At 44.6% G+C, this 27,467-nt stretch overlaps 1 protein-coding gene and 1 pseudogene across 2 annotated transcripts in view; both read left to right on the top strand.

Annotated features, from left to right (window-relative positions):
• The window catches only part of LOC311107854 (uncharacterized protein), a gene marked incomplete at its 5' end in the record, with an annotated part of 219,869 nt that overhangs the window by 150,499 nt on the left and 41,903 nt on the right, over positions 1-27,467 (top strand). Inside the window, 3 exons of the mRNA XM_084150420.1 lie at positions 17,592-17,636; positions 23,410-23,417; positions 24,113-24,139. Coding sequence (XP_084006546.1) covers positions 17,592-17,636; positions 23,410-23,417; positions 24,113-24,139 — 80 coding nt within the window. The remainder of the gene's footprint in view (positions 1-17,591; positions 17,637-23,409; positions 23,418-24,112; positions 24,140-27,467) is intronic.
• Positions 24,943-26,113, top strand: LOC311107647 (lysophosphatidic acid phosphatase type 6-like; annotated as a pseudogene). Its single transcript has one exon. The product of its transcript is annotated as a lysophosphatidic acid phosphatase type 6-like (transcript).

Raw genomic sequence — 27,467 nt, 5'->3', positions numbered from 1 at the left:
ATAAAACGTGTACTTGTCTTTTCCTACTTGCACTGACTTTGCTGATAACTTCTTTATTGAGTCAAAATGTACTTACTACACTTAGACATTTTAGTCATTTAGCAGATGCTCTTATCCAGAGCAACTTACAGTAGTGAGTGCAAACATTTTCATAAATGTTTCTGTGCTGGTCCCCCATGGGAATCAAACCCACAACCCTGGTGTTGCAAGCACCATGCTCTACCAACTGAGCCACACTGGACCACTTAGCTAGATTTAGATGCCTTAATTGTAAGTTGCTCTGGGTAAGTGCGTCTACTAAATGACTAAAATGTAAATGTAGAAACACATGATAACCTTGGAAGGGCTAGACTGGTTACAAAGGTGTGTCTCTCAGTATGTGTGCGAGAGAGTGTCCGGCTGTCCATATGCATACATGTTATTCCCACCTTGTTAGCACCTGGTAAGGTGATCTCGCTGTGGTGTGTTGTGATTGGGCGATAACCCTGTCAGCCCCTTTTTCCCTCTCACTGCATGACATGAGGCTGAATTCTCAGAGCAGCTTTGGACACGCCCTGACAGGGCTGAGTGCTGGTGCTGTAAACACACGTGTTGCTGATGCATGTTCCTGATGTGCGTGTGTGTTAATGTGTATGTGTATGTGTGTGTGTGTGTGTGTGTGTGTGTGTGTGTATCACTCCCTGAAGACTCTACAGCTGGTTGTTTTGGTGTCTCCTGGTCTGTTGCATTATTCATTATCCTCTAACAAGCGCTCTCCACCCAGGATTTTCTATTAGTCTATCACTCATTTATTTAGCTTGCAGTGGTGTCTGACAGCTAGTTCAGGTGTGTGTGTGTGTGAGTGTGTGCTGTATTCAAATCAAATTTTAAAAAATTGTCACATGCGCCGAATACAGCAATTGTATGTGTAGGAGAATATAACACATTAGATCTGGTAAAAGATCATACAAACAAAAAAACATGCGTTTTCTATTTATTTTTTTGTTCCATCATCTTTGAAATGCAAGAGAAAGGCCACAATATAATATTGCAATTTAGGCACAATTTAGATTTTGGCCACTAGAAAGCAGCAGTATGTGTGTAAAGTTTCAGATTGATCCAGTGAAGCATTGCAATACTGGACTATTTTGTATCAAGTCTGCCCAAATGTGCCGAATTGGTCAATTGATACATTTTCACGTACATAACTATAGAGAACATACAAAAATGATATGGCAATACAAAATGTAAGTTTACACAACCCCAGGAATGTCATACATGATGGTTCATTAGCTTATACACTAACTTTCACACATCTAAATGGCCGGGCGTGGTGGGTGTGGAGCCAGAGACAGCAGGGGTTCAAACTGTAGAACCCTGTTCCTACATTTGAATATAAAAATGGATTTTATCATACAATGTCAATGTAAATAGGCCGGGTGGTAACAATTGTTCAGCAGTCTTATGGCTTGGTGGTAGAAGCTGTTAATGAGCCTTTTGGACCTAGACTTGGCGCTCTGGTATCGCTTGCTGTGCGGTAGTAGAGAGAACAGTTCTGGCGACGATTAAGATGGCGGCCTCGCGACCAGCTCTTAGGAAACTTTGCAGTATCTTGTTACAAGCATTTCGCTACACCCGCTATAACATCTGCTAAACACGTGTATGTGACAAATAACATTTGATTTGATTTGACTTGGGTGACTGGAGTCTTTGACAATTTTCAGGGCCTTCCTCTGACACCACCTAGTATATAGGTCCCGGATGGCAGGAAGCTTGGCCCCGGTGCTGTACTGGGCCGTACGCATTACCCTCAGTAGCGCCTTTACGGTCGGGTGCTGAACAGTTGCCATACCAGGCAGAGATGCAACCGGTCAGGATGCGCTCAATGGGGGAAAGGGGGAAAAGGTGTTGTCGTGCCCTTTTCATGACTGTCTTGGTGTGTTTGGACCATGATAGATTGTTGGTGATGTGGACACCAAGAAACTTGAAACTCTCGACCCGCTCCACTACAGCCCTGTCGATGTTAATGGGGGCCTGTTCGGCGCTCCTTTTCCTGAAGTCCACAATCAGCTACTTTGTCTTGCTCATTGAGAGAGAGGTTATTGTCCTGGCACCACATTGCCAGGTCTCTGACCTCCTCGCTATAGGCTGTCTCATCGTTGTCGGTGATCAGGCCTACCACTGTTGTGTCGTCAGCTAACTTAATTATGGTGTTGAAGTCGTGCTTGGCCATGCAGTCATGGGTGAACAGGGAGTACATGACGGGACTAAGCACGCACCCCTGAGGGGCCCCAATGTTGAGGATCAGAGTGTCCGGCTACCCTTACACCTGGGGGCGGCCCGTCAGGAAGTCCAGGATCCAGTTGCAGAGGGAGGTTTTCAGTCCCAGGATCCTTAGCTTAGTGATGAGCTTTGTGGGCACTATGGTGTTGAACGCTGAGCTGTAGTCAATGAACAGCATTCTCACATAGATGTTCCTTCTGTCCAGTTGGGAAAGGCCAGTGTGGAGTGCGATTAAGATTGCTACGGGGCAGTAGTCATTTAGGCAGGTTACCTTTGCTTTCTTGGGCACAGGGACTATGGTGGTCTGCTTGAAACATGTAGGTATTACAGACTCGGTCAGAGAGAGGTTGAAAATGTCAGTGAAGACACTTGCCAGTTGGTCCGCGCATGCGCTGAGTACACGTCCTGGTAATCCGTCTGTATTGTCTATATTGTTGTGATGACAGACAGGTGGTTTGTGTTGCCTGGCATCAGTGTGGCACTTTGGGTATTCACTATGTGTCACTGTTAACGAGAGGTTAAGTCAAAGGGACCGACCCCACAGACAGACGTAGACACAGTCAAAACACAGTCAAAACACAGTCAACATTACTAAACAGTCAAAACACAGGCAACACTACCCAAAGGCTTTATTCTAAACACAACAAAGACATTCAATAATTCAATGTTAGTGAAAATAATGTTTTATGTGGCCATGTTACAGTATATGTACCGTATGTGTGAGTGTGTGTGAGTGTGTGTGAGTGTGTGTGAGTGCGTTGAGTCGTGTCGACTACTCTTTTAATGGCTTGACCCTAGATAAACATCCCCTTCTCAACTGCACACACTGGGATACATGTGTTTGTTGATGCTGGATGAGACGATGTTTATGGGAGTGGCTTGGTTTTATGCAGTGACTGGAGTCTTTGTTCATTCCCCTTGTCTTTTCCTTGAATAGGAGAGGGAGAGAGAGAGAGAGAGAGAGAGAGAGAGAGAGAGAGAGAGAGAGAGAGAGAGAGAGAGAGAGAGAGAGAGAGAAGCCACAGAGAGCAGCTGGAGTGTGAATCATCAATGTCTAAATCATTGTATCCTCTTTTTGTATTTTGTGTTTACATCATGTGTCCTCCCTCTTGAGATGCGGCAGAGATGGATAGTGGTCCTGTGTAGTGGTCCTTCGTAGCTCAGTTGGTAGAGCTTTGCGCTTGTAACGCCAGGGTAATGGATTTGATTCCCGGGACCACCCATACATAGAATGTATGCACGTGTGACTGTAAGTTGCTTTGGATAAAAGTGTCTGCTAAATGGCATATGGGAGAGAGAACTATCAGCTGTTTCGTCCATAGAGAAGACAAACAGACTAAACTCTGGGTTGTCTCTCTTTAGCCCTCTTAAACCTTTGCCTTGACAAACACTGTTATGAAGACAAATATTTATATGAAGACAAATACTATCACGATTTTCATCAATTGATTACTTGATTTTTCTAATGATTTTGACAAAGTGCTATGGCCTTTTCACAAAGAACTAAGATGGGTTTTGACCCTGCTGAGAAAAACAGTATAGATCAACATACATTTCAAGCTGGTCTATGCTAGTCCATGCTGGTCTATGCTGGTCAGTGCTGGTCGGATGCTGGTCAAGCTGGTCTGACCAGCATGGTCTAGCTGGTCAAGCTGGTCTGACCAACATGGTCTAACTGGTTCCGCTGGCCGACCAGCATGGTCTAGCTGGTTATGCTGGCAGACCAGCCTTCATTTTGTTTTCGCTGTTGACCAGCCATTTCTGTGTTTTCACTGGTGACCAGCCTTTATTGTGTTTTTGCTGGTGACCATCCTTTGCTGTGTTTTGGACACTGGTGACCAGCATAAGCTAAAGCAAAACCAGCATCAAGTCAAATTATGCTGGCTTGCAAAGTGATGTTTCATTCCTATTGGAATCCAGACATAGTGTTCTCCCTAAATCTGCATTCAGGATGACTGCCAGGGTTAGAAAGATGAACAAATTAGACTACCTAAACTATCTAAACTAGAACAACCATTTCAGTAACGGGTGCAATAAGTCCAACTAACAGATTAGATTAGTTTAGAAAAATGTATGTTATTTATCTTTGTGTAGCATAAGATAAAGTAATTTATTAATGAATTAATCAATGTACAGATCGGGCCCCCCAGATATCATATGAACATGTGACACACAGAAAATGCATGGTCACAGTTGTGTGTTTATTGGATGTTTTTGATTTTTAAGAAATTGTTTTATTATTTGTTAGCCATAACCTTTCCTACTTTGATTTCATTGTTGGAGTCCTCCAGGTTTATGAATGAATATGCGCTTAAAGATATCGGTACCACTAGGTGGAGTCAGCAGATCTGTTGGTTGGTGCCTTTACACTGGTGATTGTGACCTCACTTCCTCATTCTATTGAGAAACATTTTCCTGAAACCAGCCAACTTTCTCTTGTCTCATACTTTCTCCTGTTTTACAGAATTGTAATGTATAACTATACAAAATATATATTGAAATAGTAAGTTAACATGTTTTGCTAAGTGATGTTTAAGGTGCATTTTAGTTTAGTTTTGTCGAAGGATTGGGTAACAGTTATGTTTACACTACTATAGTGGGTAATCTGTTGAGATGTGTTGGACAGACATACATAACATGTTATAGTTGTCCATGCCAGATACCTTACATTTTGCACTATTTGTAATTATTTTGGTACAGATACTAATTAATTGAACAGCAATAGCTATATGTACTGTTAAATAGACTTAATATAGGATATATGAAAGTATGTGAATGTCTATTTTTTATGTCAATATTTTTCTATTGTTAATGAGAACTGTGAATTTATATTTTTCTACAAAGCAGTGGTAATGAACCAGATAATTGACCCTTGACACTTTTGAAAAATTCAAAATTTTCTCCTGTTTTACAGAAAACCTATCTGTTTTCCTGCTCTCAATCCTGGGACCTGTAACAAACATGTCATAGGCCATTACTTTTTTATTACAGGAAATTAGCGTTAAAACTGCAAAGTTCTCTTGCACAGGGACCGTGTTAATAGTGTCGGTAGGCTATCCAGGGCTTTAAAAAATATCTAGACATACAGTGCCTTCGGAAAGTATTCAGACACCTTGACTTTTTCCATATGTTGTTACGTTACAGTCTTATTCTAAAATGGATTAAATAAATACAAAAATCCTCATCAATCTACATACAATACCCCATAATGACAAAGCAAAAACAGGTTTTTAGAAATGTTTGCAAATGTATTAAACATAAAAAACAGAAATACCTTATTTACATAAGTATTCAGACCCTTTGCTATGAGACTTGACATTGAGCTCAGGTGCATCCTGTTTCCATTGAGCATCCTTGAGATGTTTCTACAACTTGATTGGAGTCCAACTGTGGTAAATTAAATTGATTGGACATGATTTGTAAAGTCACACACCTGTCTAAGGTCCCACAGTTCACAGTGCATGTCAAAGCAAAAACCAAGCCATGAGGCCGAAGGAATTGTCCGTAGAGCTCCGAGACAGGATTGTGTCGAGGCACAGATCTGGGGAAGGGTACCAAAACATTTCTTAAATGGAAGAAGTTTGGAACCAACAAGACTCTTCCTAGAGCTGGCCGCCCAGCCAAACTGAGCAATCGGGGGAGAAGGGTGGTGACCAAGAACCTGATGGTCACTCTGACAGAGCTCTAAAGTTCTTCTGTGGAGATGGGAGAACCTTCCAGAAGGACAACCATCTTTGCAGCACTCCACCAATCAGGCCTTTATGGTAGAGTGGCCAGACGGAAGCCTCTCCTCAGTAAAAATGCACATGACAGCCAAAAGGGTTTGCCAAAAGGCATCTAAGACTCTCAGACCATGAGAAACAAGATTCTCTGGTCTGATGAAACCAAGATTGAACTCTTTGGCCTCAATGCCAAGTGTCACATCTGGAGGAAACCTGGCACCATCCCTACGGTGAATCATGGTGGTGGCAGCATCATACTGTGGGGATGTTTTTCAGTGGCAGGGACTGGGAGACTAGTCAGGATCGAGGCAAAGATGAACGGAGCAAAGTACAGAGAGATCCTTGATAAAAACCTGCTCCAGAGCGCTCAGGTCCTCAGACTGGGGCGAAGGTTCACCTTCCAACAGGACAACGACCATAAGCACACAGCCAAGACAATGCAGGAGTGGCTTCGGGACAAGTCTCTGTATGTCCTAGAGTGGCCCAGCCAGAGCCCGGACTTGAACCTAATCGAACATTCTGGAGAGACCTGAAAATAGCTGTGCAGCAATGCTCCCCATCCAACCTGACAGAGCTTGAGAGGATCTGCAGAGAAGAATGGTACAGGTGTGCCAAGCTTGTAGCGTCATACCCAAGAAGTCTCAATGCTGTAATCGCTGCCAAAGGTGCTTCAGCAAAGTACTGAGTAAAGGGTCTGAATACTTATGTAAATGAAATATTGAAGTTATTTATTTTCTAAAAATTCTAAAAACCTATTTTTGCTTTGTCATTATGGGGTATTGTGTGTAGATTGATGAGGGGAAAAAACCATTTAATCAATTTTAGAATAAGGCTGTAACGTAACAAAATGTGGAAAAAGTCAAGGGGTCTGAATAATGTACGAAGGCACTGTAACTACTAGACATTTACACAATTGTATTTATTTCACCGTTCATGCTACACAAAGATAAATACCATAAATTTTTCTAAACTAATCCAATCTGTTAGTTGGACTTATTGCACCAATTACTGAAATGTTTGTTCCAGTTTAGGTGGTTTAGGTAGTCTCATTTATTCATTGTTCTAAACCTGGTTGTCATTCTGAATGCAGATATCCCCAGTCAGGCTGGATTCCAACAGGAATTCCAACAAACCAGCATAATGTGACTTGATGCTGGTTTTGCGGGTGACCAGCATATGCTGCTTACGTGTCCTAAACACAACGAAGGCTGGTCACCAGCAACAACACAGCGAAGGCTGGTCACCAGCAACAACACAGTGAAGGCTGGTCACCAGCAAAAACACAACAAAGGCTGGTCACCAGCGAAAACACAACGAAGGCAGGTCACCAGCAACAACACAGCAAAGGCTGGTCACCAGTGAAAACACAATGAAGGCTGGTCACCAGAGAAAACACAACGAAGGCAGGTCACCAGCGAAAACACAATGAAGACTGGTCCCCAGCGAAAACACAACAGAAGCTGGTCACCAGTGAAAACACAATGAAGGCTGTTCACCAGCAAAAACACAACGAAGGCTGGTCCCCAGCGAAAATACAACAAAGGCTGGTCACCAGCCTATGCTGGTCTATGCAGTTTTTTCAGCAAGGATGTTCCTGTAAAAACAAAAATAGATCCTAATATTGTACCAGAATACATCGTTTAGGTTCTAGAGTTACCCGTTTTGGCATTTATCGGTTGTGCATTCATCTAATTTCAACATATTCATTCATCGATTGGTCATTTTTTGGTAATCTTTTAGTCATAGTCTTTGGTGATATTCTCTCTCTCCTCAGGCCAACTCTCATTCTCTGAATTATAAGCAAATTAGAGGCAAAGCTCTAGTGTGTGTGTGCATGTCTGTGTGCAACTGCAAAGGTAAGGCTTCCCTATTTAAAGCCAGTAATTCCCAGCCAAGCTTAGATTAAACCAGCTCAGCGGACCCACTGAAAGGCGGTCGGAGGGAAAACCATCAGTAATGTTGGGAATACCATTCTAAAGTAGGAATTGTAACAAGAGGGAATGTGGTGAAAGTCTGCCTGTAGCATGTGTGGAAGGACAGTTGACCCAATACCCCTCCTCACATCCCACATCACTTCCCATTTAAATTAGATTATCCCTCGTTTGGGGGCTGATATTTGCATCAGTGGAGAGATGGACGGACACACACACAAACAAACACTTGCAAACACACACATACAGGCACATACACACATAGATACACACAGCATCATGTGACTCAGTGTAAAGAGTATCATATCCCATTGTTTTCATTTAACCCTTTATTACTACCAGTTGTTGGGTTAAACAAAGAGAGAGAGGGCTGAGAGAGGGAGGCCACTCTCTGTTTAAGAGAAATGTCACAGTAGCTAAATCAAGACGAGTCACGGCTATGTGCGTGCCTGTGTGTGTGTATATGTGTGTGAGAGATTGGGTGGCTTGTGGAGTCAAACCTGATGGTTGCCAGGAGGATGAGATGCAGTTGGTAACACTCACCGGACAGGAGCGGCCACGCTGCATGTTTTAACAATCACACAGAGAGACACACACACACACACACAGCCGTGGCTTGATTTAGCTACTGTGACATCAGTATAAGTGTTGATGGAGAAATTGTTTCCAACCCCAGGCCCCAGTCAAGCGGATAGTTCTTGTCAGTGAGCTAGTTGTATATGTCTGCTTTTCTAAAATGAGCTGTGTGTGTTGGTGTGTGTGCCTGTGCCTCTTGGAGTGGGAGTTTCAGTAGTGGATTTTGTCTCCACCCTGACTTCACCTCTCTGAGGCTAATGGTGGGTTTAGGCTGATGGTCTGTGTATGTGTGTGACGGCAGGCCAGGCCATGGTGTGAGGTTTAGGGGTTGTGGGCTGTGTGGGCTGTGTTCTATGTGTTTTTCCTCAGATATATGGCTAGCTCTAGCTGGCTCCCAGTCAAACCCAGGACCAGGCAGGCTGCGTGCTTTTCACCACCAACCAGGGGAAACAGTTAACTTTCTTTCTTGAATGCAAGAGTGTGTCTCTTGGAATCTGATAAATGGGTTATGTATGTAGTTGCCTTCTGTGTTGGTTGGTTAGCCAACCCTGGAGGACTATCTTCAGGCCACTTCAGGCCTACTAGGAAAGATCGATCCTCCTCTTCCCTCTCTCCTTCCCTCCTGTCTTTTCTCTCTCTCTCCCGTCTCCTCATCTCTCTTTCACCCGTCACTCTCTCTTTGTCCTTTTTCTTATCCTATCTCCTTTCCTCCTCTCTCTCCTCTCTCTCCTCTCTCTCTTCTCTCTCCTCTCTCTCCTCTCTCTTCTCTCTCCCCTCTCTCTTCTCTCTCCTCTCTCTCCTCTCTCCTTTCCTCCTCTCTCTTCTCTCTCTCCTCTCTCTCCTCTCTCCTCTCTCTCTTCTCTCTCTTCTCTCTCCTCTCTCTCCTCTCTCTTCTCTCTCCTCTCTCTCCTCTCTCTTCTCTCTCCCCTCTCTCTCCTCTCTCTCCTCTCTCTTCTCTCTCCTCTCTCTCCTCTCTCTCCTCTCTCTTCTCTCTACCCTCTATCCTCTCTCTCCTCTCTCTCCTCTCTCTTCTCTCTCCTCTCTCTCCTCGCTCTCCTCTCTCTCCTCTCTCTCCTCTCTCTCCCCTCTCTCCCCTCTCTCCCCTCTCTCCTCTCTCTCCTCTCTCTCCTCTCTCTTCTCTCCTCTCTCTCCTCTCTCTTCTCTCTCCCCTCTCTCTCCTCTCTCTCCTCTCTCCTCTCTCTCCTCTCTCTCCTCTCTCCTCTCTCTCTTCTCTCTCCTCTCTCTCCTCTCTCTCCTCTCTCTCCTCTCTCTACTCTCTCTCCTCTCTCTTCTCTCTCTTCTCTCTCTTCTCTCTCCTCTCTCTCCTCTCTCTTCTCTCTCCTCTCTCTCCTCTCTCTCCTCTCTCTCCTCTCTCTCCTCTCTCCTCTCTCTCCTCTCTCTCCTCTCTCTTCTCTCTCCTCTCTCCTCTCTCCTCTCTCTTCTCTCTCCCCTCTCTCTCCTCTCTCTCCTCTCTCTTCTCTCTCCCCTCTCTCCTCTCTCTCCTCTCTCCTCTCTCTCCTCTCTCTTCTCTCTCCCCTCTCTCTCCTCTCTCTCCTCTCTCCTCTCTCTCCCCTCTCTCCCCTCTCTCCTCTCTCTCCTCTCTCTCCTCTCTCTCCTCTCTCTCCTCTCTCCCCTCTCTCCTCTCTCCTCTCCCTGAGGGTTGTGTATATTTGCTGACAGGAGAGATCAGATACCTCCTACTTCTGTTTCTATAGACCTGGGTGCAAACTCTGTTGCGTAATTTGAGGAGAGGATGGCGGACAACAGAGGCAGGTCAAAGTTATAAGTGTATCGTTGAAGTGTTATAAACAACATGATTTCAATATGCTCTCTTCTGGCTCCATACACTACTTGTATTGACCTTTGTTAAGTGGCTTGGTTATTTCTGATCTCAGATCTCTGAGCCTGTTTTGTCTTTGGGTGGTGACCAATCTTCCCTCTAATTTTTTTCGCCACTGAGCAAATTTCAGGTCTGCTGAGCGCAAACTTGAACGTTGTGAAAATTCAGTGCAACTTCCAGCCGTGTTTACTGTCAACACGGAGGCTGTTCCCGCTTTAAGTTACAGTTTTAACAGTGGCCAAGTAGGCTACTGTGGCTATTTGATCATAATGTAGGCCTACCACAGTGGCCTACCATCAAAAACAAGAGATAATGCATCCCATAACATTTTAACATGGAAATAGCTGTTCTACCATTCAGCCTACAGCAGCAGCCAATGTGTGGTGTTCAATGTAGGCCTACATTCAATGAGACTTTTGAAAAAAACATGCAGGGCTTGACATTAACCTGATCATCCACTTGTCCTTCAGACAAGGAGGTGACAGAAAATGTTGTTATGTTGTTTGATGCAAGAAAGCACGTTACAAAATAAAATGCATTATTATTCCCATACCATTATTACAGAGAATCAGACAAATTATGCTAATTAGCTTATTCAAGCTTGTCTCAAAATGCAATCCTGCCCCTTTAAGACAAAAAAAAGCTCTTTAACTGACTCGCTTTTCAAAGATGTCTAGAAATGTGCACGTTTTGTGCTCTTGTAGGAAGAAATCACTCACCTATTGCTGACTACAAATGATCTATAACTGGGCTAATAACTCACTAACAAGCAAAGGATATGAACAAAATGTTCAAACGTGGCTACATGCAGCTCTTGCTTTGATCTCAAAACAAGCGCATCTACTCATGACCACAGCTGTAAACACGGTCCAGTTCAGCCTACTGCAGCTCTGATTGGCTATGCCGCAACGGTCTGTGTAGAACACAGAGGCTGAGTTGTGCTTAATAGAATCCTGCTCCAATATAATCCTACTCCGATGCATTCTGCCTGCAACAAAATCTCTTGCATAGTTCGTTTTCTTTCCGTATGTTGCATTTAAAGTGGCTAATATTGCGTTGATTCGATCACAATTGCCACAGTAAAGGGAAACGTTGATAGTGTTAACTAACAGGGAAAATTATAGAAAGTTGATTGAAGATCTATCTCGTGCTTCTCTCTGTGGGCTGATATTTCTTCAGCGCTCTGCGCTCGCAGCTTAGAGAGAACATTGGTCTTGACATAAACCTTTAAACACCATCCAGGATCTGATAACCTTTGACCTCTAGGATTAGATCACTGATGTCACACAGATGGTGAATATCCTAATACTTGACACGGCTTCCTCTTCTTGTGTCCTTTCCTTGGAGGCGACCGATAGGTGAAAGGTCTGAATAGGTTTTCACCTTTGTGCCCTTGACCTGTCAAGTCCTTCAGATCAGCCAAAGGAGAGAAAGAAAGGAAGCTATTTAAGAGTATAAGGAAATGACCATGGAGAGAGAGATCAGCTTACCAAACATGTAACACATGGTGGGGGTTTATCCCTTGATAGCATGTCTACTGAGCACACGCACACAAGAGCAAACGCACGCACACAAACACACTCCTCATATGACACCTCCTGGTCCTGGTATGTCACGGATCTCACAGATCTCGCCGGTGACGCAGGAAGTAAAGGCCGAAACTTGACCCCCCTAGTGTGTGTGTGTGTGTGCATGAGTGCGTGTGCGTGTGTGGTGTGTGTGTGATTGATGACTCTACGTCATTGCCACAGGCAACAAATGAAGGTGCCAGACATCGGCACTGTTCGTGTCTGTGTATGTGTGTGTTGGCGTAACTGTGTATGTACAGATACGTGTTTAAAGCTCTGGCCTAGTAAGGGAATCATGAGCATCTGCTGTGCTTGAGCCCTGGTTACACACACATACACACACAATCACACACACACACACACATACACACACACTCCTGTTTATACCATTCATTCCTGTAGTCAATCCTGGCCCTCCATCAGCCTGTCATCACCACGGCGTTTACCTCTCAGCTATACTTCACATGACAAATCACACGCTCCGGTTACAGTCCCCTCTACCTCCAGCCCTGGCCACCTCCCTGTCTGTCGGCATGAGACCTCTGCCTTTCATGTCCAATAGAAATCGAGGCACTGCAGGGGGCTCCTGGTGACCAACAGCCCATAATATCAATACTGGATTACTGCTTACTGAACACAGTCAGTGGTCAGGATAAGCTTAGAAACTCGAGAGACTCTGTAACCCTGAACCCCCCGCTCTCCCCCCTCCAGTGTACCCCCTATCGCCCCCTACCATCCCAGGAATCTGCGCTGACCCCCTTGTATTGAGTCGTCAGTCTCTGCCAGGGCAGGTTCACTGTGGTGTTTATGGCTGGGGGTGCTGGAGGAGCGGAGCAGGGGAAGTGGAGAGCACTGTGGGGCTATTAATACCTAGGACACTGGGGGTTGGAGGAGTGGAAGGGGGAGGAGAGGTAGAAGGGGTGAAGAGAGACAGGGGCAGGCAGGGGTGTGAGAATGGAAGAGGGGGGGGGGGAAGACAGGGGCACACAGGAGGGAGGTAATGATGCCTGTGCAAAAAAAGAGGGAGAGGAGGTGTGATAGTTACAACGAGAGAGAGAGAGAGAGAGAGAGAGAGAGAGAGAGAGAGAGAGAAAGAGTGAGAGACAGAGAGAGAGAGAGAGAGAGAGAGAGAGAGCGAGAGAGAGAGAGAGAGAGAGAGAGAGAGAGAGAGAGAGAGAGAGAGAGAGAGAGAGAGAGAGAGAGAGAGAGAGAGAGAGAGAGAGAATTAGTATCAGTGATCAAATCTGAAAGGGGCTAGGGGAGATGGTTTCGAGAGAATAGGACTGTGCCGGAGAATACTGCCGAGGTACAAGAGTGACAGACTGCAAGGCGGGAAGAATGAGAGATGAAAACGTTGGAAAGTGGGAGGAGACAGAGGAGGAGGAGGAGGAGGAGGAGGAGGGGTAGGTCTCTTTTTAAAAGTGGGCTGCACAGTCAGGAAGTTATTAGGCCGCAACAATAACTCCAATAATGGCCTATGGAGAAAGCATGTCTGCAGCCAGAGCTGGTTAGCATCAGAAACAAAGCTAGGCTACTCTAACCCAGGCCAGGCCCAAAGCCAGTATGGATCCCATTTGCCTGCACAGCCAGGGGCAAGCTCTGAAGATGGATGGGAGGGGAAGCGAGGCAGTCAATAGCAAGAAAGGGTACTATGGGGCAAAGGGAGCGCAAGAGGGATGCTGGATGCTGGATGAAGAAATGAGAAAAAAAAGCTACTTTACTTCTTCTGAGTTTTGGGATGAATGTATTGTGGTACTATGCCCATTTGTGTTCTATGATCTCAAACACAAAGCAAGAGTTGAGATTCGCACAGCGCACTATGACTGATACCTTCCCCATGTTCACCAGCACTAGGGTCTTTGTGTTTATATAATTCTCACTGGGCAGAGTATACTGGCTCGGTCAAAGCTCCTGCTCTGATCTGCTCTGCTCTGCTCTTGGTCCGTATCCACAAAGCGTCTCAGAGTAGGACTGCTGCTCTAGGATCAGTTTAGCTTTTTAGACCATAATGAATAATATTATATGGACTGATCCTAGATCAGTACTCCTACTCTGAGATACAGGCCCAGGTCTGCTCTGTTCTGCTCTGGTCTCTCCTGGTAGTTTTGCTATGCTGGCTGTCTCCACCTCACCGGCTTCACCGTACAGCAGGGTTCCCCAATTAGATTTCCAAAAGGGCCAAATTTGGTCAGGCATGCCAAGCCGAGGGCCAACATGTTTGTTTTTTTGGCGACAGTTTTATGTTTTATCAGTTTTCACTTCTATTGTGATTTTATAATTATTAGTAGTGGTGTTAAGAGTCACATAAGAGAAAAATGAAAAATACTAAATTAGTCCAAAACCAACTATTTAATTATGAAATGCCCCTGGAGCATATTCTGTGCAAACAGTCAGCAAACAAAAAGTCCAGCAAACACATTCACACACACACACACACACACACACACACACACACACACACACACACACACACACACACACACAGCGCCCACTTCTGTCTGAAACACCCATGCTTTGGATATCTGCGTTCAGGCGGTCTTTCTATGAGAAGAGACAGAAGGACAAACACAGACAGACAGAGATTTTTAGTTAGGTACTTTTCAAATGTGTTATCAGAATATGCCACGTTAGTTTTAAAACTTTTAAAATATGTGAACCAAATAATATCAAGCTGTTAACAACCAAAAGTGTTAATGTGACAATACAATTAATTAGCTTTTATTTGTGTATTATCTTTTTATTGCTGTGTATTAAGTTTGAAATTTTACTTACTAGTTGGATGCCATTTACTTTTATTTAAGCTGTGTAGCATATTTAGTAGGAAACATGCTATTAAATATGAAATGGTTATTTCATTGTAATAATTATTATACCACAAGAAGATTGAAAAATAGTACAAAAATAATTGGATCTGGTTCACTCACCAATCAGTGAGAGAAGTGAGAGCGACGGGATGAGGCAACCTTTCTGATGTCAGGCTTGTATTCTGTTGTGGCAATCCTGAGGCACTGTCCAAGATGTGAATCTGAGAGTCTGTTTCTGTCCTGGCTCTTGATAGCATTCATTGAAGAAAATGCTGATTCACAGATGTATGTTGAGGGGAACATCGTGAGTAGGAGCATTACAATATCTCTGGTGTTTTTAAAACGAGCTTGGGGAACCACGTTGATCCAAAAGTCACTCACCAGTGCATCCTTGTGTTGAGCTTTGAGCAAATCAGATGTTCCCATCTCCAAGATTTCCATCTGAAGTGCAGCCTCATCTATGGAAGGCACCAGCTTTTTGGCCTCTGCAGTCCACTGGCTGTCAGCTGACACAAAAAACGGCTGTCTTACGAAGAGAAGGATGTCAGCTGAGAGTTTAGGGGAGCTTTCAAATCTTTCCTTGAAGTTTTCTGCCAGCCTGGACACAAAATCCTTCAATGCTGGATCTTCCTGCATTTTATTCTTCTCACAATGCTCACGCAGACGTGGAAAGTGCAACTTTCTCCCATCAATGTCTCTCTCCAGGAGGTGCAGCTTTTACCGGAAAGCTTCAACCGCCTCATACATGTCAGCAACAGTGTGGTTCTTGCCTTGTAGTCGCAGGTTAAGGTGATTTAGATGAGACATGATGTCACACAAAAAAAGTAACATCTGATATCACCTTGTTGTCAGTTAAAAAGCTCAAAAAGTCGCTGGCTTTTTGGCTCTGCAGGCTGGATAAAAATGACCCAAGTTCATCACGCAGGTCACACACCCTCTCCAACACACGGCCTTTGCTCAGCCAGCGAACGTCATTGTGGAGCAAAAGATCCTTGTGTTCAGCTGACATTTCCTCGAGTAATGCTCTAAAAAGGCGATGCTGCAGACTAGAGACTCTCACGGACAAAGTTAACTAGTCGAGTCACAGTATCCATGGTCTCTTTCATTTTTCCACACAGTTTTGCGCACAAGCCCTGGCGGTGTCCCACCATTGACGGAGCCCCGTCGGTAACAACAGAGACAATTTTACTCACATCTAAGCCATTCCTTTCGAAGAACTGTGTCAGCTCGTTGAATATTTTTTCCCCGGTTGTACGCCCAGGTAGAGAAATCAAACACAGCAGCTCCTCCCGGAATGTCTTCCCATCAAAAAAAATTGCGAACACAGACAGCTGTTCCATGTCGGTTCGGTCACAAGACGAGTCTATTGCCAGTGAGAATGCTTCTGTTTTCCTCAAATCTGTGAGTAGACTGGAAAAACACTCCTCCGCTAAAACTTCTACTCTTCTGGTTGCCGTGTTAGCCGACAGCTGCACTTGCTTCAACAGCTCAACAACTTATTTTTTTATTGGTTCCTCTTGGTTTAAAACTTCGGCAGCCATGTCGATTGCACATTGTTTAATTAACTCTGCATCGGCGAATGGCTTCTTAGCTCTTGCAAGCTTCCAAGAAACATGTAATGAGGCAGCTGTTGCGCTCTCTTGTGCCGATGTTGTTTTACACATAGTTAAAACCGAGTGCTTGTATGACATTAACATGCTTGCAATTTTTTGTTTGCGCTGGTCAGATTTTTCTGGGTAGTTTGCATTAAAACTGGCAGCATGAATAGAGTTAAAATGCCGCTTCAGATTGTCCGCTTTGATTACAGCTACAGTCTGCATGCATATTAAGCATGTGGGCTTAGCACTGTTGTGGTCTGGTAAAAAAAAGCAATACCTCTCAGTCCAGTCAGTTTTGAACTGACGGTTCTCCTGGTCTACCTTGCGTATCTTGGCGAATGCCATGTAGGTTTGACTGGATTTAATACTTTTTTGTGAGGACAGTCCTTTTGATGAAAGAGGGTTAACTGGCGAGCGGCTGCGGCTCCTGTGTGTGTGTGACACTACACTAGATAGCTAGTCGAGTGGAGACGAGTACGCAAAGCACGCGAAGCACGTCTTACGTATGCACGCGGTAAAGGCCACAGGTCAAGGTGTGGGATAATTTCAAAATAAAGCAGAGCCGCGGATTTTAAATTCATGTTTATTATAACAAGTGAATGCCAATGCTGTCAGTGTGGGCCAGGCATTTGGCTCTTGCGGGCCGGATCTGGCCCGCGGGCCGCTTATTGGGGTTGGCTGCCGTACAGTATCCTGGCACCTGTTATAGTTCCTGGTGTTTTAACTGCTCTGGCTGCCTGACCAGCTCCATGCAGCTTCCTAGCGTTACTGTATCTCTACATCAACATGAGTTAGGCCAACCGTATCAGGACTTTACTGGCAGGTCAGGGGAAGGTGAGGCTTGGCACCAAGCCAGTGGAGGAGAGGGGTTGTGTTTGGTTTGGACGGTCAGAGAGAGAGGATGGGATGACTGTGACTGTGCAGGATGACTGTGTCGAGTCCATGGGAAGGCCTACTATGTGGATCGCTGACACACGCGCACGCACACACACACACACCTGTTCCGCTCAGGTGAATCCATCCAGATGTTCTACAGTAGAACATTCCACCTGTGGCGCCGTGTGTTTTAACATCTGGAGCAGCTTACACACCGTAACCATGCCAACGCATATACTACACCCCCAACGAACACACTCCTCTGCCAACACACACACATCCAACAGTTTTATCTCATCCGTAGCTTACAAACCCCAAGTACCCCTTTAGCCCCAGCTCTAAACCTACAACTTCTTCCCGGACTTTCAGTTGATGAGTTTGGGCTTTAACACTCTGTGTTTATGTTTCCTCCAGGTCCTCCTGGAAAGCGTGGAAGGATGGGAAGAAGAGGTGATCCCGGTAAGTGTCACATCTCTCTCTTAAACAGTATTTTTGTGCTGTTGTCATCCCCACATTCTCCTCTTTCCTTTCTACATTCCCTCTCTCCTCTTTCCCCACATCTTTCTTCCTCTTCCCATCTCCTAATTCCCCATCTCTCTCCTTCAGTCTTTCCCCTCCCTCTTCTCATCCCCATCTCTCCAACCACTCCCCATCACCTCTCTCTCTCTCTCTCTCTCCTCTGTCTCTCTCTCTCCTGTCTCTCCTCCTCTCTCTCTCTCTCTCTCTCCTCTGTCTCTCTCTCTCCTCTGTCCCTCTCTCTCCTCTGTCTCTCCTCCTCTCTCTCTCTCCTCTGTCTCTCTCTCTCCTCTGTCTCTCCTCCTCTCTCTCTCTCTCTCTCTCTCTCTCTCTCTCTCTCTCTCTCTCTCTCTCTCTCTCTCTCTCTCTCTCTCTCTCTCTCTCTCTCTCTCTCTCTCTCTCTCTCTCTCTCTCTCTCTCTCTCTCTCTCTCTCTCTCTCTCTCTCCTCTGTCTCTCCTCCTCTCTCTCTCTCTCTCTCTCTCATGGACATGTAGGATGTGGTAGTGAGCTAGGACAGTCTGTGAACCATGACTCAAAACACTATGTGATAGAATACAGCAGACCTTTCTTCCTGTCCCCCCGTATCCACTCCAACCTAACGCTAACGTTGACCACGTGGTCGTATTAAGGTGTGTTAGTGGTGCAGCCTGAGCAGTAGCAGTTGCTCTAGTAGTAGGACGACGTTAATGACATTGGCAACATCACTGTCCTCCCTCCTCCTTAAGTGTGTTATGGTTTCTCTTAAACCACAAAACACTTATTGGGAACAAGAACAATACACAGACCTGCTTCAGGAGGAAATCGGTGCATTGTAACCCTTGTTGTACCAAACCGTTTTGTATAGAAATCCTCAGTAAGCCAAGTCTCTCTCACTCTTTGACTGGGTCATCCAACAAGTATTGCTTCTTTTTAACTTTTACTCATTGTCAGATGAAAGAGATATGTTTTTAATTCTGCTGAGTCTAGGCTGTCTGTAGTGTAAGAACACTAGAAGGTATTATCACGGACTGGGGTGTGTCTGTGTGTCTAAGATGAAAAACCTCTTGAGTCAGGGTTGCGGTCAAGACGGAGTCACGGTCCCCACGGTCATGGATGAGGACCATGTTGACTCACTCATGAATCACTGACGACCGTTACGAGAAATTGAGGCTCTTACCGTCAAGTAGACACACCTAGATCTTTTGGTGAGATATTGTCTAGTCTAAATTTGCCGTATCAAATAATACAAATAAGTGGATGGTGTCTCTTGCTACTATCAGATGGTAGTGACTGAGAATCAGCTATAAAGATGCCTTGTGTGACTTAGTGTCTTCAATGCCTTAAACATATGATGGTGAACGTCATGGTTCACCCAAATGTCACAGTATTCACATCATTATCTAAATATAGCCAGAAAATTGTTATATAGTGTTATGTGAGTTATAGGACATCCACATTCACCTTAAACTTCTCCAGGTCTTCCCTGTCTCATATTCCTCCATATTTCCTCCTATTTTTTCTCATACCCAACCATCAGACCGCTGCTTGATCTACTCAGATTGGAGCTGAAAGCCCTCTTTGCTCTGTTCACAGTCCATCAGGCCATTATCAGGACAGCTAAATGGCTATGTTTTGCATCAGGGCCCTAAGTCGTTCCAGCCGCATGGTGTTCTCAGGACGGAGTTCAAAGACGGACCGATGGAGCGTTTTGTATTCATGTGGAGATGTTAGTTCTTGTTGTCCCAGGACTGGGGCGATGTGTGGTTCTGTTTAGATCTGCCTCTGCCACGAAAATGGTTTTGTTTCATGTCCATAATGATGCAGCCTGGCTGGGTTGTGTTGTCCTGGCTCTGGCTGGTTATTACAACATGCTCTGTTAATGTGTCGAAAAATGTTAAACTTTTTGAAAAACAAAGAGGAGGTTAAACACACACACACGGTTCAGAGTAAAAATGAGAGACAGAGAGATCATGGGAGTAGATCACACAGGCACACACACACGCGTGCACACACAAACGCAAACACACACATAAACACACACGCAAGCACACACACACACAAACAGTGCCAGTAAAGGGAGGACCACCTGTCTCAGTGTTTCCCCTATATTCATTTAGCACCAGTGGCTCACTGCTAAATTGTTGCCACCTCTGGCCCACCGCTGCTAAATTGTTGCCACCGCTGCAAAAAATATGATGTAATTATCTGGCTGATGTGTTTGTTTACCTAGCTGTCTGGGCCAGGAGGTCCCTGTCCTAGTCTAGACACCCATAAACCTCATTGACTTTCATGCCTCATAAACCACAACACCTTTTTCCTCTCACGTCTGTTCCCTACCTCCTTTCTTATGTCCCCTCACTACTCTCCCTCTCTCTTTCTCCATCCCCTCCCTCTCTCCCTCTCCTCTCCTCTCCTCCCTCTGTCTCCTCTATACCATCCACCACTCTCCCAGCTAGCACATAATGTTCTGAGAACCATATGTTTTTTAGAGCTTGGTAAGAGCGTGGTTGTCCTATAGTTATTTTGCATACAACTGGGAATGGTGCAGTATACCCAGCTAGCACATAACGTTCTGAGAACCATATGTTTCTTAGGTGGGAATTTCAGTACTTCAGCATAACGTTTCTTACAGGTTTCCTCGTGGTTCTATTTAAAGTAATGTTCTCAAATTGTTCAGAGATCTTTTAAGAAACAACGTTCTTCTGTGGGAATTTCAGTACTTCAGCATAACATTTTGTACAGGTTTCCTCATGGTTTTATTTAAAGTCATGGTCTCAGAACATTAAGAAAACTTTCCATAAAGACCACAAGAAATCATTAGTAATGTTCAAACAACATTCCATTCTCAGCGTTAACAAAACTCTCTCTATCCTCTATCTTGTTAAAGAGAAACTTCACCATATTTCAACTTCCTATTTATCATCTCCAGCACCACTCCAACATTAACATACAGTATGTGAAAATGGTGCGTTTCTATGTTTTGTAGTAAAAAAGATAGAGGGAGACAGGTGTTTCCAATGACATCATCGGTGTGCATTGTGTGATTTTGACCAAATTTGACTACATTTTTTACTACAAAACACGTGCCATTTTCACATACTGTATGTTGAAGTTGGGGTGGTGCTGGAGGTGATGAATATGAAGTTGAACCAATGTGAAATGTTCCTTTAAGTGTATTCAGGTTTGTTGGCCGTGCCCACTAATCCTGATCTTAATGAGTGCTTGTTTCCTTTGAAATAGGGTATGTTTGAATAGACTGAACAGCTTTGTATTAGTAAAAGGCTCGCTCCATCCTGGTGGCACAGTGGACTAATTCCATGGATAGAGAACAAAAGATGATAGGTTCGAATCTCACTGACGCCATGCCACAATAAAAGATAGATGTGTTTATATGATTAATGCCTAAGCAAATCCTATCTTTGCTTGGAGTTCAAAAAAGTTAACCCAAACTAAGCTAGCAGTGTCATTAAAAGTCTTATTGAAACATTTTCTCAGAACGTTATTTACCTTCAAATAACCTATAATTTCTGTTCTCAGAACGCTAATAAAACCTCCCAGGAAAACTTTCAGGGAACCATAATTAAACATTCTCAGAACCTGGGGCAACCTAAAAATTTTAGTTCCTAGAACAGACGGAATATTTAAAAAACATTCAGTTTTACCGGTCTGGAAACGTATGGCTTCGTTCCCAGAATCAATGGGAATCCAAAAACGTACATTCCCACAACGTCCAAGGAACCAAATGTGCTAGCTGGGCTAACACTCCACCACCCTGCTTTCCCCTCCATCCCTTTCTCTTCCTCTCCGTCTTTATTTTCACCTCTCCATTAGTTCAGATCACTTCCCAGATTCTAAACATGATCAGTTGTTGTGTATGTTTAAACAGTAATTACACAGCTGCAGCAGTAATATCAAATCAAATGTTATTGGTCGCGTACATATCTAGCTCCAACAGTGCAGTAATACCTAACAATACAAAACAATGCACATAAATCCAAAAAAGAAAAAGAAAGGAATTAAGAAATATATTAATATTAGAGTTCGGAATATGAATATATACTGTATGTATATGATGATGTGTATAGACATTATGGACAGTATATGAATAGAAAAGGTGTGTACAGCAGTAGTTACATAGGGTATCTCAGTGACCTCGTGGTTAGAGTGGCTGCCCTGAGATTGGAAGGTTGGGAGTTCAATCCCCAGCCTAGTCATACCCAAGACTACATTTGGGACACAATGTGTCTCTGCATGGCACTCAGAATTATGGAGATAGACTATGATCTCCCTATGATAGACTAGCGTCCTGTCCAGGGGGTGTACTTGTATATCATACTGCCTAATGCTACAGAAACAGGAGATATAAGCCTTTCCAACTTGCACAAATCAAGGCTACTTACTTTAATACCCCACTACTCCTGAACTGTCTGTTTCCACTCAGACTAGACCCATTCTGACATCTATTACTTACTTTAATACCCCACTACTCCTGAACTGTCTGTTTCCACTCAGACTAGACCCATTCTGATGTCTATTACTCTGTCAATTGTTGTTGTAGTTGTATTGCTGGCATGTTGCCCTTTCATTGTTGGGGCCCCACCCCGAATGAAAGCGTGCCATTGGTTGTTATTATAGAGACATCAGAATGAACCTTTCCATGATTGGTTTGATCCAAAATAAACAACATTAGTCAGAAACCAAAGGCTGGATGTAATCTTAAGGATCAACTGGTCCTCTGTGTTTCCTCTTCATCAGTTTAATCAGGGCTGTTGGTTTTAGACTGGAGTGGAGACTTCTCCAACAGTTCATGTTAAGAGTTAAGAGAGGGAGAGAGAGAGAGAAGAGGAGCAGAGGGAGAGAGAGAGAGAGAGAGAGAGAGAGAGAGAGAGAGAGAGAGAGAGAGAGAGAGAGAGAGAGAGGGACAGAGAGAGACAGAGAGAGTGAATGATGGAAGGAGAGAAATGAAGAGAGGGAGGGAGAGAGAAAAATTGAAAGAAGAGAGAGAGAGAGAGAGAGAGAGAGAGAGAGAGAGAGAGAGAGAGAGAGAGAGAGAGAGAGAGAGAGAGAGAGAGAGAGAGATCACTTATCTCTGAAAAAGAACATTTCAGGACATCATTTCAGGACTGTCAGGACAACAATAAAGGAACACTCTGATCACAGAATGTGTCTTTGCTGTGGAACTAAACTCTATAAAGTTGTAGTTGAGCTTTGAGAGGATATCTCAGGCCCAGCCAGCTTCAAACCCATTCTGATACCTATCTGGGATATGGTGCCATTAAACTCAGCCTTCCCTTTTATATCACACTTTCTATTTATTTTCCTTTTGAATGTACCAATATTTCTCTGTAAAACTCTGAATCACTTTTCAACCTAATGAAAAACACGGGCCATAACCCAGAAGTCAACTCAGTGTGTGCTAGTCTGTTTGCCATAAGGCTCTTACCACAAACTCTATTGGCAATAACCTTAATGAGCTCTTTCTGTAAGATATTTATATCGTTAATTATATCTCTGATCTAAAAGACCAAAGAACAAACATTTGTCTTGTTGTGTGCAACTTTCTTTATATTTTAATTGGCGTACAAACCAGAAAATGTTGTAATTTACACATACAATACTGGGATTAATTGATTCATGTACAAAACGTTGAATGTATTATATTGGTACTAATAATTGTTTTCTATTTTCTCATTTTTTCTGTTTGTTTGTTTGTGTTTGTCTGTCTGTGTATTGCAGGAGCTCCAGTAAGTACTTTCCTCGTCTCATCCAGGCAGCCATCCAGGATGTATCACACACACACGCACACACACAGTGCCAGTAGAGGGACCACACGGACGAGTGTGTGTGTGTGTATGTCTGTGTGTATGTCTGTGTGTGTGTGTATGTCTGTGTGTATGTCTGTGTGTGTGTGTGTGTTGTGTGTGTGTGTTTTGAGTATTCTGTGGAGAGCGTTAGAGAGCAGGCCAGGGTAGTGACTGGTCAATGTTCCTGATGGAGAAGAGTGCTGCTGCCGCTTCCCATCCCAGGTCCTGTTCCTGGGAACAGAGAGCTGGGATATCACACAGCTGCCACTGACTCACTGGGTCTGCGTCCCAAATGCCACTCTGTTCCCTATATAGTGCATTACCTTTGACCACAGCCATATGGGCAGTGATAGGGTGCCATTTGGGATGCAGGCTGGTGGACTGTCTCTCTGAGAGGGCAGATATAAGAGGGATAGGATTCTGTTTATATAGTTAGGAGTTTATATGAGATCATTATAGGAGATCACTGTGCACTATAGTTCATTGAACCACGCTCGTATCTTGTCTCCAGACAGTGTGCTTGCATGTATTACAGTATGGCGTTTTGATGGTGGATGGTGTGTTATTGCTGTGTTGTCTGTCATTTGCTCTAACAATTGTAATGTTGTGTGCTTTACTTTCTTTAACCTCACCAGGGCAAGACGGGGAGAGATGGATACCCGGTAAATTTGATTGACTTTTTAGATTCTCTTAGCCTGTTTTTGGTTCCTACATTTTATTTTTATGTTCATCCTCTTCTCTCTTTTTTGGGTGATCTTTTTTCTACCCACTCCTTCTACCTTGCCTTTTTACTTACTTCTAACATCAATGAGTGTGTTCTCAACAATGATTAATATCATTCCTGCTCTGTGCGTCAACTGAAAACGTCTATAGACACACACACACACAAACAGCCCAGTGTGATTAGTGCGGGCTAATTGGTTTATCCCCCCAGGTCTGTTCCCAGCACCACATGTCTTGTAATGATAACATCATGGCTGCTGCCTGCTAACAGCAGACAGATCAGAGACACAGCAGCAGTGTCGCGTTAGAAGATTTTTCAGTGTGACGCTCAAATGATTAACTGGTTCAGTTTAATAGGTTGTTTCATCAAGTGTCATCAGCCAGTCTTTGAGGGTCCGGAGTTAAATAGTTAATCTACTTTCAAACAATCCATTGTAACCTCAGACCAATAGGTCGATTCGATTTCTGTTCAAGTGATAACCTAGTTGGGTATAGTGTGGAGTTGTCACTCTTTCATCTGGTGGCCTCTAGTGGTCATATGGGAACCTCCAACTCTCAGTATGGGCATGATTCCCTCTCTGGTCTCTGCAGTCTGCTTCGTGATGATTAGTGTTTTAGTTAGTGTCGGGTGAACGTGACTCGTTCCATCTAGGGTGATTTTATTTAGTTGGTTGATGATCTTGAGAGTTCCTGGGCTGGCTGTCCTTATAGGAGACTATTTTTGTTAGACAGCAGAGTAATAATGAGGATGTGGAACCTCTGGACCAAAGCAGGTGTTCTGGGCTTGGTGTCTATGGCGTTTGGAACCATGCTCTGGTCTCAGAAGAAGACAGAAATGACTCTGCATACTACCTTCTCCTTGCAAGCTCAAACTCGTGCAAGTCCTGTACCGCCACGGAGCGGATGTCATGGAGGCCCAGTGGGTGCCTAACCTCCTGGAACTCCCAGCACACACACAGATCAACTACATGGTTACAGACTTGGAAGGAGGTCCATGGCCCTCCTCACCGGTGGAGGACAGTTACCGGGCCAACATACTGACCAGGGGTATGTTCCCAGGTCAGCTGACCACGGTGGGCATGCAGCAGCTGTATGAGCTAGGAGAGAGGCTGAGGAAGAGGTACATCCAGGACACGGACTTCATCAACCCTACCTTCAGCCCTACAGAGGTCCACTAACATTGTGAGGACAGTGTCTGGTGGCAGGACAGTTCCCATTCTGATCATTGAGGCAGAGTCAGAGATCCTGTATCCTAACTACCACGAGTGCAGACTGCTCAAACTCCTCAGCGGTCATCGCTGGGCGGAGTCGTCCACTCTGCCAGACATCGCTGCGGACCTGAGGAGCAACCAGAGTGCTCTGGGCATCACTGCCCACCAAAGTGTTGACTTCATCCATCAGGGATGACTTGATGGCCAGAGAGACACACGGCCTGCCCTGCCCACCAGTCCTGGACTCCTGGAGGAGCACAGTGGAGCAGAGAGCCTTGGAGATGATCTGTCACATCTACGAACCCAGCAAGAGGGAGAACCTGCAGCTGTGTGTGGGTCCCCTCTTCCACACCCTGATTGGCAACATAAAAGACAAACTGCAGGGCTCAACCTCAGAGCTCAACAGGAAGCTGTTCCTCTGCCCACTACACCACTCTGATCCCCTGTCTCATGGCTCTGGGGGTTTTTGACATGCGATGGCCACCGTACGCCACTGACATCACCCTGGAGCTGCATCAACACAGGCAGACCAAAGAAGCCTTTGTCAAAGTGTCCTACATTGGCAAGGACCAGTTGATTCCAGGCTGTAGTGGAGTCTACTGCCCCCTGCAGGAATTCAAGCAGGCCTTCTCTAACTTCTCACTGACCTCTGAACTCTACGAGTCACTCTGCAACCGCACAGAGGGCGCGGCCGACCTCTGACGCTTCCACGACACCTCCTCACCTTTCACCTTTGACCCCCAGCTCTGCCCCATGTACTCTCACTGTTACCAGCCACCATGTTTACATCCCACCAGAGACATCCACTCTCCAGCCCTAGCCTAGCATTAGCCAGTGTATTAGAGTATACAGTATGTTTAAACCAGGAGTGGGCAAACTTTTGGGCTCGAGGCCCATATCAGGATTTCAAAAAAAAAATTCAGAATCAATTTCCGTGCCTGAAAATAGATCCATTATAATTTTTACATACTTTCTATCTAGATTTAGACATTCGTGTGACCTGGAGGGTTTTGTTAACCAAAATAATCACAAAGGTAGCTTCCCTGTCAAAGTGTATAATTGGCTTTGAAACCACACCCAGGGCAATAAGAATCCTGTGTATTACTGCTCCTACTGGTTACGGGTTAAGATAGTCCAGTGTGGCTCAGTTGGTAGAGCATGGTGCTTGCAACACGAGGGTTGTGGGTTTGATTCTCATGGGGGACCAGTATGTAACTGTATCTGCTCGCTACTGTAAGTCATTCTGGATAAGAGTGTCTACTAAAATGTTACGCATGGTAACAGTTATTGGGAATTTTGGGAAGTCCAGCCTGTATGGGGTTCCCAGATTCCCAGGGCTGCCTGGCTGCTCTCTGCACTGCCTGGCACCGGGAAGCCTTCTTGACAGGAAATGCCTGCTACTAATTACACACAGGTGGGGGCAAAAATGTGTGTGTGCGCATGAGAGAGAGAGTGTGTCTGTTTGTATGCTTTTGTCTGTTTTTGCTCAAGCTTGTGTGTGTTTGGGTATGTGTGGCTTTATTTGTTTGGGTATATACGTACATGTCTGTGTCTGTACGTGAGTACGCTTGGTGAGTATTACAGTACGCCAACAAACTCTATTCATACCATCATTCATTATGAGTGTCTGTTCTTCCAATTGGTTCACCATTCTAACCCCAACCTGCCACCCTCTCCCCCTGCCCTGCTTTACAGTAACGTATTCATGGTTCACTTCAGATCTAGAAACAGTCCAATACAGTTAGCTCTCTGAGACACTCCTGTGAGATCTCTGGTAGAGTGTGAGTTTCAGTAGAATACACAGTAGATGAATCATGTAGTTCATTAGCTTAGACAGCAACCTGGTTCATTTACCATGGTCTGATGATCCTGTTTCCCACACTGTTACTGGAGGTCTAGCTAGAGTCCACATGAGCTGGCTTCTCTCTGTCTCTCTCGGTCTCTCTAGGTCTTTCTCTCTCTCTCTCTCTCTCTCTCTCTCTCTCTCTCTCTCTCTCTCTTTCGCTCTCTCTCTTTCGCTCTCTCTCTCTCTCTCTCTCTCTCTGTTTATGTCTGT

Source organism: Coregonus lavaretus, assembly GCF_964263955.1.
Source record: "Coregonus lavaretus genome assembly, chromosome: 32".
Taxonomy (NCBI): Eukaryota; Metazoa; Chordata; class Actinopteri; order Salmoniformes; family Salmonidae; genus Coregonus; species Coregonus lavaretus.
Note: the sequence above shows the minus strand (reverse complement) of the source record. Positions and strands in the feature narration are given on the sequence as shown.